Raw genomic sequence first — 14,714 nt, forward strand, 5'->3', positions numbered from 1 at the left:
ATTAATTTACTTTAATGATTTTAGATTAAGCTCGACTAACAAAAATTTTACTTGTATTAAATTCATTATAAAAAAAATTATGTTTATTTCTTAAACCATAAAATTTATGGGTTTTTAAATAAAAATTAATAATAAATACATTGTATTTTTAATTGTTAAAACGTGTCTTATCAATATATATTTTTTTCATTATTTCTTTACAGATTTCTTAAATTATTTTGGTGTAATTAACCAGATTTAAATGTTTGTATTAAATTGTTGATAAAGTATTAAGTGTAAAACAGACAGAAAGCAATGCGTTTGAAAATGGATTTAAAGCTGTTTATAAGGTAAGTTCGAAAAAATTAAATTTTATTTTTAAATCGTTTTTTAAACATTTTTTTTTAAAAAAGTTGTTTCCAATTTTTTTTTTTTAATTTTAAAAAAAAAATTTTGGAAAAAGAATTTATGACAAAAAAAAATTTTTGATGAAAAAAAATTCGGGTTAAAAATAATTTTTCCCGATTTTGACCCATTGTAGGTCCATCTTAGAATTGTGTCTTATATACATCTTTGCAATAGACTTAGAAATATCTATCATTAGATATACATATTGTCTATATTAATGACTTAGTAATCCAGATATAGATCAAAAATAGGGCAAAAATCGAGGCTGTCCCTGTTTTTTCCTTATATCAGCCATTTGTGGGCCGATTTTGTCGATTTTAATTGATGTATGAATAAAGTATGTAAGTTATTTGGGGGCTACGGAAAGTTGATTTCAACATACAGACGGACATGGCTATATCGACTTCGCTATCTATAACGATCCAGAATACATAAACTTTGTGGGGTTGCAAATGAAAAATGTAGAAATTACAAACGGATTGTTAAACTTATATATACCCTTGCCACTCATGGCGAAGGGTATATACATTAAGGGACTTAATTCGACTTAGTTCAGATTCTAGTTCAGATTCTTGTTCAGTTTCTAGTTCAGATTCTAGTTCAGATTCTAGTTCAGGTTCTAGTTCAGATTCTAGTTTAGATTCTAGTTCAAATCCTAGTTCAGATTCTAGTTCAGATTCTAGTTCAGATTCTAGTTCAGATTTTAGCTAAAATTCTAGTTCAGATTCTAGTTCAGATTCTAGTTTAGATTCTAGTTTAGATTCTAGTTCAGGTTCTAGTTCAGATTCTAGTTAAGATTCTTGTTCAGATTCTAGTTCAGATTCTAGTTGAGATCCTAATTCAGATTCTAGTTCAGATTCTAGTTCAGATTCTAGTTAAGATTCTAGTTCAGATTCTAGTTCAGATTCTAGTTAAGATTCTTGTTCAGATTCTAGTTCAGATTCTTGTTCAGATTCTAGTTAAGATTCTAGTTCAGATTCTAGTTCAGATTCTAGTTCAGATTCTTGTTCAGTTTCTAGTTCAGATTCTAGTTCAGATTCTAGTTCAGGTTCTAGTTCAGATTCTAGTTCAGGTTCTGGTTCAGATTCTAGTTCAGATTCTAGTTCAGATTCGAGTTCAGACTCTAGTTCAGATTCTAGCTAAAATTCTAGTTCAAATCCTAGTTCAGATTCTAGTTCAGATTCTAGTTCAGGTTCTGGTTCAGATTCTAGTTCAGATTCTAGTTCAGATTCGAGTTCAGATTCTAGTTCAGATGCTAGCTAAAATTCTAGTTCAGATCCTAGTTCAGATTCTAGTTTAGATTCTAGTTTAGATTCTAGTTCAGATTCTAGTTTAGATTCTAGTTCAGATTCTTGTTCAGTTTCTAGTTCAGATTCTAGTTCAGATTCTAGTTCAGGTTCTAGTTCAGATTCTAGTTTAGATTCTAGTTCAAATCCTAGTTCAGATTCTAGTTCAGATTCTAGTTCAGATTCTAGTTCAGGTTCTGGTTCTGGTTCAGATTCTAGTTCAGATTCGAGTTCAGATTCTAGTTCAGATTCTGGTTCAGATTCTAGTTCAGATTCTAGTTAAAATTCAAGTTCAGGTTCTAGTTCAGATTCTAGTTCAGATTCTAGTTCAGATTCTAGTTCAGATTCTAGTTCAGATTCTAGTTCAGATTCTAGTTCAGGTTCTAGTTCAGGTTCTAGTTCAGATTCTAGTTAAAATTCTAGTTCAGATTATAGTTCAGATTCTAGTTAAGATTATAGTTCAGATTCTAGTTAAGATTCTAGTTCAGATTCTAGTTCAGATTCTTGTTCAGTTTCTAGTTAAGATTCTAGTTCAGATTCTAGTTCAGATTCTAGTTAAAATTCTAGTTCAGATTCTAGGTCAGATTCTAGTTAAGATTCTAGTTCAGATTCTAGTTGAGATCCTAATTCAGATTCTAGTTCAGATTCTAGTTCAGATTCTAGTTCAGATTTTAGTTCAGATTCTAGTTCAGATTCCAGTTTAGATTCTAGTTCAGATACTAGTTCAGATTTTAGTTCAGATTCTAGTACAGATTCTAGTACAGATTCTAGTACAGATTCTAGTTCATATTCTAGCTCATATTCTAGTTCGGATTCTACTTCAGATTCTAGGTCAGTTCTAGTTCAGATTCTAGCTCAGATTCCAGTTAAGATTCAATTTAGATTCTAGTTCTGACTCTGAATCAGATTCTAGTTCAGTCCTAGTTCAGTTCTAGTTCAGATCCTAGTTCAAATTCAATTCAGATTCTAGTTCTGACTCTGAATCAGATTCTAGTTCAGTCCTAGTTCAGTTCTCGTTCAGATTCTAGTTCGGATTCTAGTTCAGATTCTGGCTCAGATTCTGGTTCAGATTTTAGGTCAGATTCTAGTTAAGATTCTAGTTCAGAGTCTAGTTCAATTTCTGATTCAGTTCTAGTTCATATTCTAGTTCAGATTTTAGTTCAGTTTCTGCTTATGTTTTAGTTTAGATTGTGGTTCATATTCTACTTTAGATTCCAGTTCAGACTCTAGTTCAGATTTCAGTGCTGATTGTAGTTCAGATTCTAGTTTAGAATCTAGTTCTGGATCTAGTTCACATTCAGATTCTAGTTCAGATTCACGTTCTACTTCTAGTTCAGAATCTAGTTCAGGATATAGTTCATGTTTGGATTCTAGTTAAGTTTACAGTTCTGGATCATGTTCAGATTCTTGTTCCAATTCTAGTTTAGATTCTAGTTCTAGATCAGGTTCTGTTTTAGTTCTCATCAAAAAAATGTTTAATCACCCAGCAAATTTCTGAAATTCAGTCATAAACTAATGTCAATTGCCAAAACTGGTCTTTTCAATTAATTTTTAATTATCAAATATTCAACTTAACATCAACAAGTATCTGTAGCATTTCTTTTTTATTCAAAACCATAAATCGTCATGTTTATCAATTCATTCATAAAACACACAAAAATAGAAATGAAACAAAGTTTCGTTACAAAAACTCATTAAGCTTGTGTTTTTATTACCCACAATAAACCATAAAATAAACCTAGATTGATTTAAATTATGAAATAACCATCTTAAGAATTTAGAACATGATGGACAGACGGACTCTACAAACCAACAATTACACCCCCAAATGAAAAACCAAGACACTGAATAGAGAAAAATGCTAAAAATTTAATGAATCATTGGCCTAAAATAACAAATAATCAGAAATTGTTAAGCTGCGGACTGTCCCCCCTTTGACTCATACAAAAAAAAAAAACCAAGACCATAAAATATAATAAAATAATAAAAAACTATTTATGACCAAAAATATTCTAATTAAACTATGAATGAGTACTTGCGAGTTAAAGAAATTTTACTACACAAACTTAAAAACATTTAATTGATAAATTTAACCGAAAAAAAATTGACATACAGTCACAGGCAAAAGTATCAGCTTTAAGGCTAGACAAATAGCAAGCAGAAGCTTTATATGTTAGTTGTTGCTGGTTGCCTTCTTGAATATAAACAATACCATCATCATCATTCCATCAGCTATACTAACGTCATCATTTACAGCCTTCGCCTTTGCCACCACCATCATCACCCACCACACACGTTGAATTACAAGATTTTTAGTCTGGTGTAGTGTAGATTTTGTGTAAATTTCTGGTCTACTACAATTACATAATCAATTGTACGCAATATCTTTAAAAACCTATTAAACAATGGAAATAAAATTTATTAATAAATAAAAAATGGGTTTAAATAAAAACCAAAAAAAAAACTGGGAGTTTGTTACAAACAAGTAAATAATTTATGGTTATTTTATTACTGCATTCAGACATTTGGGAGTTTATGTTATTTAGACACACGCATAATTCTATGGTTGCATTATGTTTAGCTTCTTAACTATTTAAGAATTATTATTAAAGTTTTGTCAAACTCAAATTATGTTTTATTAATTAAAAAAGTGTCATTAAAGTTTATTATTAAGGGGATTAGAAATAGCTACTTTTATTTGGAAATTTGATAACTTTTGTTAATTCATCTTAAATTTCTTTAATTAAATTACCACTGGTGCTGAATGGAAGCAGACAATGTTTCTGGACACATTAATTTATATCAATATGCCAACCTATGGTTTAAAATGTTACAAATGGTCCACTTATTATACTGCAAACTGGCCAAACCCTGGAAATTTCAATTATTTCTACTGTCCAGTTTAGCATGCCTGAAGTTTGAGTGACCATTCTATCCATATCCAAAGACTTAATCCTTCCACACAGGATGTTATAGAATGTCTTGTATGCAATATAGAGGAGATTTATACAAGATAGCTGATGTATTTCGGTTTTGTCACCACTTTTGTGGATTGCGCACAACACACATAGTTTGCAATCTTAAGGCATATCTTCCTATTTCCACTTGGTGTAGAAAAGTTCATGTATGAGCCCAATTAATCATCGCCTCCAGTTTTATAGACCTCGGCCGAAATTCCGTCAACACAAGCCGCTTTACTTTTAACAAATATTTTCACCAAATCTTCAGAACACACCAGATCTCCTTCATTCTCCCTACAGGAAACTTTGGTATCTGCAGCCATTGGTTTGCTATTTGAACTCTTAGTAACATGTCCTGTCACCGTTTCTCTAGGAAACTGGGAAAGAGACAATGAGGGTACTTCCGATTTCCAACTTGGCCTCCAGGAAGCTAGGAGAGTTGAGGAGTGTACCTTTTGGAGAGTTACTTTAGCGACTTTGTTTTTATTTTCACCAAATCTTCAGAACACACCCGACCTTCAACATCATTCCTACAGAAAGTTTTGGAATCTCCAGGCATTTGTTTGCTATTTGAACTTTTAGTAAAATATTATGTCACTGTTTCTCTAGGAAACTAGGAAAGAGCGCCAATTATGGTACTTCCGATTTTCATCCTGGCTTCAAGGAAGCTAGGAGAGTTAAGCACACGTCAGGAGTGTACTCTTTGGAGAGTAACTTAAGCGATTCTGTTTTCACCAAATCTTCAGAATACACCAGATCTCCATTATCATCCCTATAGAAAGCTTTGGTATCTCCAGCCATAGGTTTGCTATTTGAACTATTAGTAAGATGTCCTGTCACCGATTCTCTAGGAAACTAGGAAAGAGCGCCAATTATGGTACTTCCGATTTCCAACTTGGCTACAAGGAAGCTAGGAGAGTTGAGCACACGCCAGGAATGTACACTTTGGAGAGTTACTTTAGCGACTTTGTTTCTATTTTCACCAAATCTTCAGAACACACCAGATTTCCATCATCAACCCTACAAAAAGCTTTGCTATCTCCAGTCATTGGTTTGCTATTTGAACTATTAGTAACATTTCCTGCCACCGTTTCTCTAGGAAACTAGGAAGCGTTAATTATGATACTTTCGATTTCCAACTCGGCTTCAAGGAAACTAGGAGAGTTGAGCTCACGTCAGGAGTGTACTCTTTGGAGAGTTAATTTAGCGATTCTGTTTTCACCAAATCTTCAGAACACACCAGATTTCCATCATCATCCCTAAAGAAGGCTTTGGTGTCTCTAGCCATTGGTTCACCGTTTCTGTTCTCGCAGTCTCTTATGTTTTCTTTCTGTGGAATCACTACCGATAACACTCTAAAACTAAACTCGAAAGCATAGGATGAAATATTGCCAGGTGCGCTACATTCTTCACTTAGTTTGCGGAATTACAGAGATAATCTCCTTCAAAACTCGTTGGAGGGGTCTTCGATTATCTAGGTGTTGTTTTGTAAAGTAGGATTCGTCTATATGCTGTTTATTGTTATATACATTACAAATTGTAGCTACTAATAGTGGGTCATCTGCCAAATATGAACTTGTAGTTTTTGCGGACTTTTGAGCGCCAATGATTTCCAAATTGCCTTTAGGGAAGCTAGAAGAGTTGAGGATGCATGGCAGAACTTACGTGAGAGCGTTAGTGGGTTATTTGCCAAATATGACCTTTGGGTACATAGGTTAGAGGAAATGAGCTACTGGGAGTTTGCTCTTTGGAGGAAATACTTTAGCGACGCGTTTTGAAGGACTGTTGTTCGCATCAGTGGTTTATTTATAACGAATATCTTGAATTTTTGTTGAGTTATCTCGTCCATTATCGGAAGGTGTATGTCAGGAGTTTGCTCTTTGGAGAAGTTTCTTTATCGACTCTCTTTGCAAAAAATGATATTCGTGGTTGTCCACAAGATTCCATCTGTAATTTATTTACATCGAATCTCATGGATATTTTGCTAAGGTATCTCGACTATTCTTGAAAGGTGCATGTTCAAAATGTGATCTTTTGAGTAATTTCTTTAGCGGCTCTGTTGCAGGGATTTTATTCGTGGTTGTTCACAACATTCCATCTGGGGTTCATTTATGTGGAATCACATGGTGGACTTTTTGTTTGAGGCGGCTCGACCATTCTTAGAAGGTGTATTACATTATTACTAAGGACTGCCTCTTGCTGATGTGAAAATTAAGAGTGAGCAGGCAATTCGTTTCGTATATGAGTAACGGATGTATAAGACCATGATAACGTTGCTGAATGGCAGGTTATTTCAGGGGTTTCCTCCCTTTATTCGGTCTGGCGATATAAGTTTAAATATAAAAATCAAGTCAAATATCATGGATTACTGATGTGGGTGAGGATGAACTTCCTGGTTTTTTATTGATCTCATCAGGGACAAGCTAATAGTGGTTGTAGATAAGGACAAATACATCCATAGGAGTGACCGTGAACTCTACATCCATGCTGTTCAGTGTATGCTTCATCGGTATGGTAGAAAAAGTTAGTAACTGGATGAAGGTATTGTGGTATCAGAGGGTCGCTTTGTTTTTTTGTTTCCCAAAATTTGGATGGTTCAGACTAACGCCCTTCTGGATCTACTAGGGATAGCACGCCCTTGTTTTCGAGGTTATACGTCTTGCTATTGCTTGGTACAGGAACGTACTGATTTGGATTAATATTTCTTACTGTCAGCACTTGTGGACAATGGGTTAGAGAGAGTACCTGAGGACACATAACATTTTAGTACTGAGTGTATTTGCTCTGATGACATTATGTACTTAAATTAGGGCCTTAGAGGAAGTTTGTACTTTTAGGAGGTTGTGCGAATTCTCTCAACGCAAATGATTTGCAATCACAACTTCCAACTTACAAGATTGCCGTTCATATTAGATGCTGTTTTGGAGTGTGGCAATCATTAAGTTGAATAAACCTCATCGCGGGGATATTATGAATCGACTTAAGAAACTGTCTGCAAAGTTATCCACTGGTGCAATCAGTAACACAAATAATCGACCAATGACTTCGACTAACTACCCCAAATTTGAAATCCTTTATTTGATCAATTCTTGCTGGTTTACCTCGAGGAAATGTATTCAAGAATCAATGCAGTGTCTCAAATATCCACCTTTGCGAACGTAATCATACAGTCTCACATCAGTGAGTTGCGGAAATATCTGCACAATGTAGTGACAGTTGCTCTCCGTTACAAACAAACAATTTGCAATGCCTAATAACCCATCATTCAATTCTGTCTTATCGTCAATATCATAAGTAATTATTTATACATGTTTAGCCATGGCCTTTTCCAAACGTTCTAGCAATATATGGATTTCGAGCCATAAGAACTGGTCATCTTTCGAGGCCAAGAATGAATTAAGCCAATATAGGATACTCTATTCCAAAGTAAAGCGTATCCTAGAGAGAGGGTTATGCAGCACTCGAAACAAATAGTAGTCGTAAGGGACAGGGTCTGGACTATAAAATGGGTGAGGAAAAACTTCCCAGCCACATCTTTCTAAATAGTTTTTAACAGGTATTGCAGGTATTTTTTAACGCTTTATTTATTTATTGAATCTGTCTTTTATCGACCTTACAATAATTATTTAAATCTTATTACTAAAATTAAAACTATTTGCTCTTCAACAAGAGAGCCATGATGTAGTACGTAGTACGGTTTCATGTTTGTCCTCATATTCTAAGCGTTTTTCGGCAAATCTTCGCTTCTAACGAATCAGTTGCGTTTGGTACTGATTTCAGCAGCTCACAATAGATATGACTCCCACCAAATACAGATCATTACCTTAGCACCATGTACATTTGTCTTGTTGACTCGGCTGGTTGGGCGGGCTTCAGGTACGATATCTTGCACTTCGGGTTATCGTAATGGATTAATTTTTCATCTCAAGAAATGATTCGTTGCAAAAATTACTTTCTTTTATAAAGTTCAAGCATCATTTCGGACATGCAAAATGATCTTTCAATGTATCTCGGCTTCAATTCGTATGGTTGCCAATTTCCCAGTTTTTGGACGAATCCTGATGTTTGTAAATGTTTTAATTGCTGCTTGAGTAGTTCCCAATGATCTTGTTAAGTTTTACAACAATCTTGAAGTTTGAAGTCCAAGTCTTGGTCTTCAAACTTTTTTTGACTGGCTTGGGAGATCTTTGTGTTCCTTGTCAAAATCCGAGCCGAACAAACCCTCGCTCGCAAATTAAAACCCATGGAACACATTCACCATAAGCTTTGGTGAGCAATCGGATTGTTTTTTTATGTCATACACCCAATATATAATAATAACTGTGATAAATTTCGTTAAAATCGGAGATAAAAAATCCGACTACTTTTCGCTTTGGGATGGATCATCCCTATAGAAATACTTTTACCATATTATTTAGTTTATAAACAGCTATTAAGATGTTAAATTATAATTTAACATTTTTACACGCAACTTAAAAGAAAACAAATCTTAAAACTATGACCATACCCAACATCATGAAGTTTTAGTACATAATTATACACACGTTAACATATAAAATACTAAGATGCACTTATAATTATTAACGATAACATAAGCCAACATACCCCACCCCCTTCATACACTGAACATGCACAACACATGTTGAACATACACTTGCAGTTAGGAAATACCATAAATATTCATAAAAAACAACTTTAAGCAAAAGGTCAGACTGTTATCAACACTACTGTTAAACTCCCTACAAAAATAAAAAATAATTAAATAAATAAACAATTTACGGGCACAAGTGTTGCCACCTGACAACGAATCATATATGAAGAATCTTTATAACAAATAAAATTTAATAACATGTTTTTAGGCAACCGATTTTATTTTATTTTTTTTTGTAAACCCAACTTAAGGTTTTATTTTTTGTTGAGAAAAAGAATGAATGAATAAACAAATGAAAAAATACCATTAAAATTGCGTGTTTGAAAAAAACGTGTAAACAAATAAAACGTTTGTTTTTGTTTGTTTATTTTGGTTTTCTAGGTGACAGACACTAAATGTCATTAAGTGTAAAATAAGTGATTTGGTTGTTTGCTTATTTAAATTTCAAAGTAGATGGATGGATGTCTATCTTGGGTATTGAAAAACGAAATTTGTGATCTTGACTTTTACAACAAATAAATATTTAAAATTTATTCAAAATATTAGCATGTTTGTATTGCTTTCAATATAACAAGAACTGTTGCAAATGTTCTCATGTCAAACAGCTGGGCAGAGAGATGTTAGAATATTGATAAGGATTTAAGAAAAAATAATAAATAAGACAACAACAAATATAATTTTTAATATTTAATAATAATTTTAAAGACAGTATTAGGGCAATATTTTTCTAAAAAAAATTGTTTTCACTCAATCCTTACTCCCTGTCTATACCTGATAAATTTTTATCATGATAAACGTCAAAATCGTTGTCAAGATAAAAAATTATCAGGTATAGTCTTCATTTATTAGTATTATTGCTTCGTTAAGACAAAATTGTTAGTGCTTTTGCTCAGACAACTTTGTCTTGACAACAAACGTCATTAATTGTTATGATAAATATTTGTCAAGTATAGACAGGGAGTAATACAACATGGAATATCAAGAACAGATTATTACATTTCTTCCTCTGCTTTTGAGCAATTTTCTGCACAATATTCTCTTTCTTTAACAATATTTCATTGTATATTTAATTAAATTAAAACATCTTGTATTCTCCCATTATCCGCAATAATTTTTTAACAAATCTCACTCCCCTTTTCCTTCTACTCACACCCTTTGTCTTTTGTCATTAGCCTACATTTCATAGATTTGCATCTGAAATCTATGTTTTTTTCGTTTTAGTTCATTACATTTCAACAAAATTTCTGTTCCACAAACATGTGTGTGTTTCAATTCATATCTAAAAAAGCGATTTTATGGCCTGATGCTTAAAGCGGCACGTCTTAAAAAAAGAAAGATACAAAACATGAGGAGGAATACTAATAAACAGAGTTATCATGGATGGTGTGTTGGTGTTGAAATGTTTGTTCTTTTCTTGTACAAAATATTATACGATTCATTTAACTAGACAATGTTTCTAAAAAGTGAAGTCAGATTAATGTAATAATTACATATACTACAAATTGAGTCTGAAGATTTTCAAGGGGGGAATAAAATACGATGAATTTGGCGATATTTCTATTGTTTCAGACTAAAAATATTGGAATTTGAAGATAAAGTACTTTTTGTAGATAAAGTACTATTTGGAGATAAAAGTACCTTTTAAATATAAAAGTACCTTTTAAATATAAAAGTACCTTTTAAATATAAAAGTACCTTTTAAAGATAAAAGTACCTTTTAAGGATAAAAGTACCTTTTAAATATAAAAGTACCTTTTAAAGATAAAAGTACCTTTTGAAGATAAAAGTACCTTTTAAATATAAAAGTACCTTTTAAATATAAAAGTACCTTTTAAATATAAAAGTACCTTTTAAATATAAAAGTGCCTTTTAAATATAAAAGTATCTTTTAAATATAAAAGTACCTTTTAAAGACAAAAGTACCTTTTAAAGACAAAAGTACCTTTTAAAGATAAAAGTACCTTTTTAAGATAAAAGTACCTTTAAATGATAAAAGTACCTTTTAAAGATAAAAGTACCATTTAAATATAAAAGTACCTTTTAAAGATAAAAGTACCTTTTAAAGATAAAAGTACCATTTAAATATAAAAGTACCTTTTAAAGATAAAAGTACCTTTTAAAGATAAAAGTACCTTTAAATGATAAAAGTACCTTTTAAATATAAAAGTACCTTTTAAATATAAAAGTACCTTTTAAATATAAAAGTACCTTTTAAATATAAAAGTACCTTTTAAAGATAAAAGTACCTTTTAAAGATAAAAGTACCTTTTAAAGATAAAAGTACCTTTTAAAGATAAAAGTACCTTTTAAAGATAAAAGTACCTTTTAAAGATAAAAGTACCTTTTAAAGATAAAAGTACCTTTTAAAGATAAAAGTACCTTTTAAAGATAAAAGTACCTTTTAAAGATAAAAGTACCTTTTAAAGATAAAAGTACCTTTTAAAGATAAAAGTACCTTTTAAAGATAAAAGTACCTTTTAAAGATAAAAGTACCTTTTAAAGATAAAAGTACCTTTTAAAGATAAAAGTACCTTTTAAAGATAAAAGTACCTTTTAAAGATAAAAGTACCTTTTAAAGATAAAAGTACCTTTTAAAGATAAAAGTACCTTTTAAAGATAAAAGTACCTTTTAAAGATAAAAATACCTTTTGAAGATAAAAGTACCTTTTAAATATAAAAGTACCTTTTAAATATAAAAGTACCTTTTAAATATAAAAGTACCTTTTAAATATAAAAGTACCTTTTAAATATAAAAGTACCTTTTAAAGATAAAAGTACCTTTTAAAGATAAAAGTACCTTTTAAAGATAAAAGTACCTTTTAAAGATAAAAGTACCTTTTAAAGATAAAAGTACCTTTTAAAGATAAAAGTACCTTTTAAAGATAAAAGTACCTTTTAAAGATAAAAGTACCTTTTAAAGATAAAAGTACCTTTTAAAGCTAAAAGTACCTTTTAAAGCTAAAAGTACCTTTTAAAGCTAAAAGTACCTTTTAAAGCTAAAAGTACCTTTTAAAGCTAAAAGTACCTTTTAAAGCTAAAAGTACCTTTTAAAGCTAAAAGTACCTTTTAAAGCTAAAAGTACCTTTTAAAGATAAAAGTACCTTTTAAAGATAAAAGTACCTTTTAAAGCTAAAAGTACCTTTTAAAGCTAAAAGTACCTTTTAAAGCTAAAAGTACCTTTTAAAGCTAAAAGTACCTTTTAAAGCTAAAAGTACCTTTTAAAGATAAAAGTACCTTTTAAAGATAAAAGTACCTTTTAAAGATAAAAGTACCTTTTAAAGATAAAAGTACCTTTTAAAGATAAAAGTACCTTTTAAAGATAAAAGTACCTTTTAAAGCTAAAAGTACCTTTTAAAGCTAAAAGTACCTTTTAAAGCTAAAAGTACCTTTTAAAGCTAAAAGTACCTTTTAAAGATAAAAGTACCTTTTAAAGATAAAAGTACCTTTTAAAGATAAAAGTACCTTTTACAGATAAAAGTACCTTTTAAAGATAAAAGTACCTTTTAAAGCTAAAAGTACCTTTTAAAGCTAAAAGTACCTTTTAAAGCTAAAAGTACCTTTTAAAGCTAAAAGTACCTTTTAAAGCTAAAAGTACCTTTTAAAGCTAAAAGTACCTTTTAAAGCTAAAAGTACCTTTTAAAGATAAAAGTACCTTTTAAAGATAAAAGTACCTTTTAAAGCTAAAAGTACCTTTTAAAGCTAAAAGTACCTTTTAAAGCTAAAAGTACCTTTTAAAGCTAAAAGTACCTTTTAAAGCTAAAAGTACCTTTTAAAGATAAAAGTACCTTTTAAAGCTAAAAGTACCTTTTAAAGATAAAAGTACCTTTTAAAGATAAAAGTACCTTTTACAGATAAAAGTACCTTTAACAGATAAAAGTACCATTTAAAAATAAAAGTACCTTTTAAAGACAAAGGTACCTTTTAAAGCTAAAAGTACCTTTTAAAGATAAAAGTACCTTTTAAAGATAAAAGTACCTTTTAAAGATAAAAGTACCTTTTAAAAATAAAAGTACCTTTTAAAGACAAAAGTACCTTTTAAAGATAAAAGTACCTTTTGAAGAAAAGGTATCTTTTAAAGATAAAAATATCTTTTGAAGAAAAAGTATCTTTTAAAAAAAATCGTATTTCTTGATCGTATTTTTGACAGACCTATGATTATCTTCTCTTTTGATTCAATATATTAAAACCAAGGTGTATATCTTATATTATACAGTATTGCGAAAGTTTTATATGTGTTTTTTATTAATTTTTATAATTTGTTTGTTTATTTTCAGCACAATTTTCATCCTATTTTTAATATGTGGTCTCACAATGGCAGATAAAGCTACTATGGAAAGAATAAGGGTAAGAATAAATCAGATCCGATGTCAGCAGTATGAATCGTATGAGTTCAATTAAACTTAAGTATCTGTAAAAAGTTCATTATGATTAGATTTTCAAATAGATTGTCAAATTTCCGATAAAACTTTATGCTTTAAATACTGTGCTAAACATTTTAATTAAACTACCACACATTTCCAATTTCCAAGGTGTGTTCTTATGAGAACCTTTTCCACAACAATTCAATGTGATTAAAGTTTTATTTTCCAAACAACTAGCTGATGTCTAAATTTAGTTTAAACTTTATGGATCATTGGTTACGGTTTAGATCCAACATTAACAACAAATTAACAGAATGGTGCTGACAAACAGTCTGTCTATAGGCCTCTACTTTGTTTGAAATACATTTCTTTAGTCAAGGTTAAAAACCATGTTTTTGGGGAAATAATATTGTGTAAAATTACAAAACAATAAATAAAAATACAAATCCATTCTATTTAAATTCAAATGTTAACAACTTGTTCTTGTTTGGCATTCTGTTTTTTTTTTGTTTTTCACATTTTTTGGGAACGATATTTAATGAGTCATTTAGTTTTATTGAGCAATTCTTTTAGTTGTTTCTTTTTTTGGGTGAGATTAATTGCAGTTTTGAGGCATCATTAGTTAATTGGGTTAAGGTTGTGGCAACAGTTGGTGTCATAGACACTAGTGTCAAAGGAAATGTTCTAAAAATATATGAATTGTTTTTATGTGATTGCAATAAAGCGGAAAGCTTAGATTTTAAAATTTAAAACAATTGTTAATGCAATTGAAAGTGTAGACATTGTTTGCTTTTAAACAATAGAAATTTTCACATCCCATAATATAAAAAGTACCTTTTAAATATAAAAGTACCTTTTAAATATAAAAGTACCTTTTAAATATAAAAGTACCTTTTAAATATAAAAGTACCTTTTAAATATAAAAGTTCCTTTTAAATATAAAAGAACCTTTTAAATATAAAAGTACCTTTTAAATATAAAAGTACCTTTTAAATATAAAAGTACCTTTTTAAGATAAAAGTACCTTTTAAAGACAAAAGTACCTTTTAAATATAAAAGTACCTCTTAA

At 30.5% G+C, this 14,714-nt stretch overlaps 1 protein-coding gene across 1 annotated transcript in view; it reads left to right on the forward strand.

The window, feature by feature from the left end:
* Nucleotides 1–263: 263 nt before the first annotated feature.
* loh (lonely heart) overlaps nt 264–14,714 on the forward strand; it is a 124,779-nt gene continuing 110,328 nt past the window's right edge. The window contains exons 1-2 of the mRNA XM_065501391.1: nt 264–329; nt 13,559–13,628. Coding sequence (XP_065357463.1) covers nt 295–329; nt 13,559–13,628 — 105 coding nt within the window. The 5' untranslated portion in view covers nt 264–294. The remainder of the gene's footprint in view (nt 330–13,558; nt 13,629–14,714) is intronic.

This window comes from Calliphora vicina, chromosome 2, assembly GCF_958450345.1.
Source record: "Calliphora vicina chromosome 2, idCalVici1.1, whole genome shotgun sequence".
Lineage (NCBI taxonomy): Eukaryota > Metazoa > Arthropoda > Insecta > Diptera > Calliphoridae > Calliphora > Calliphora vicina.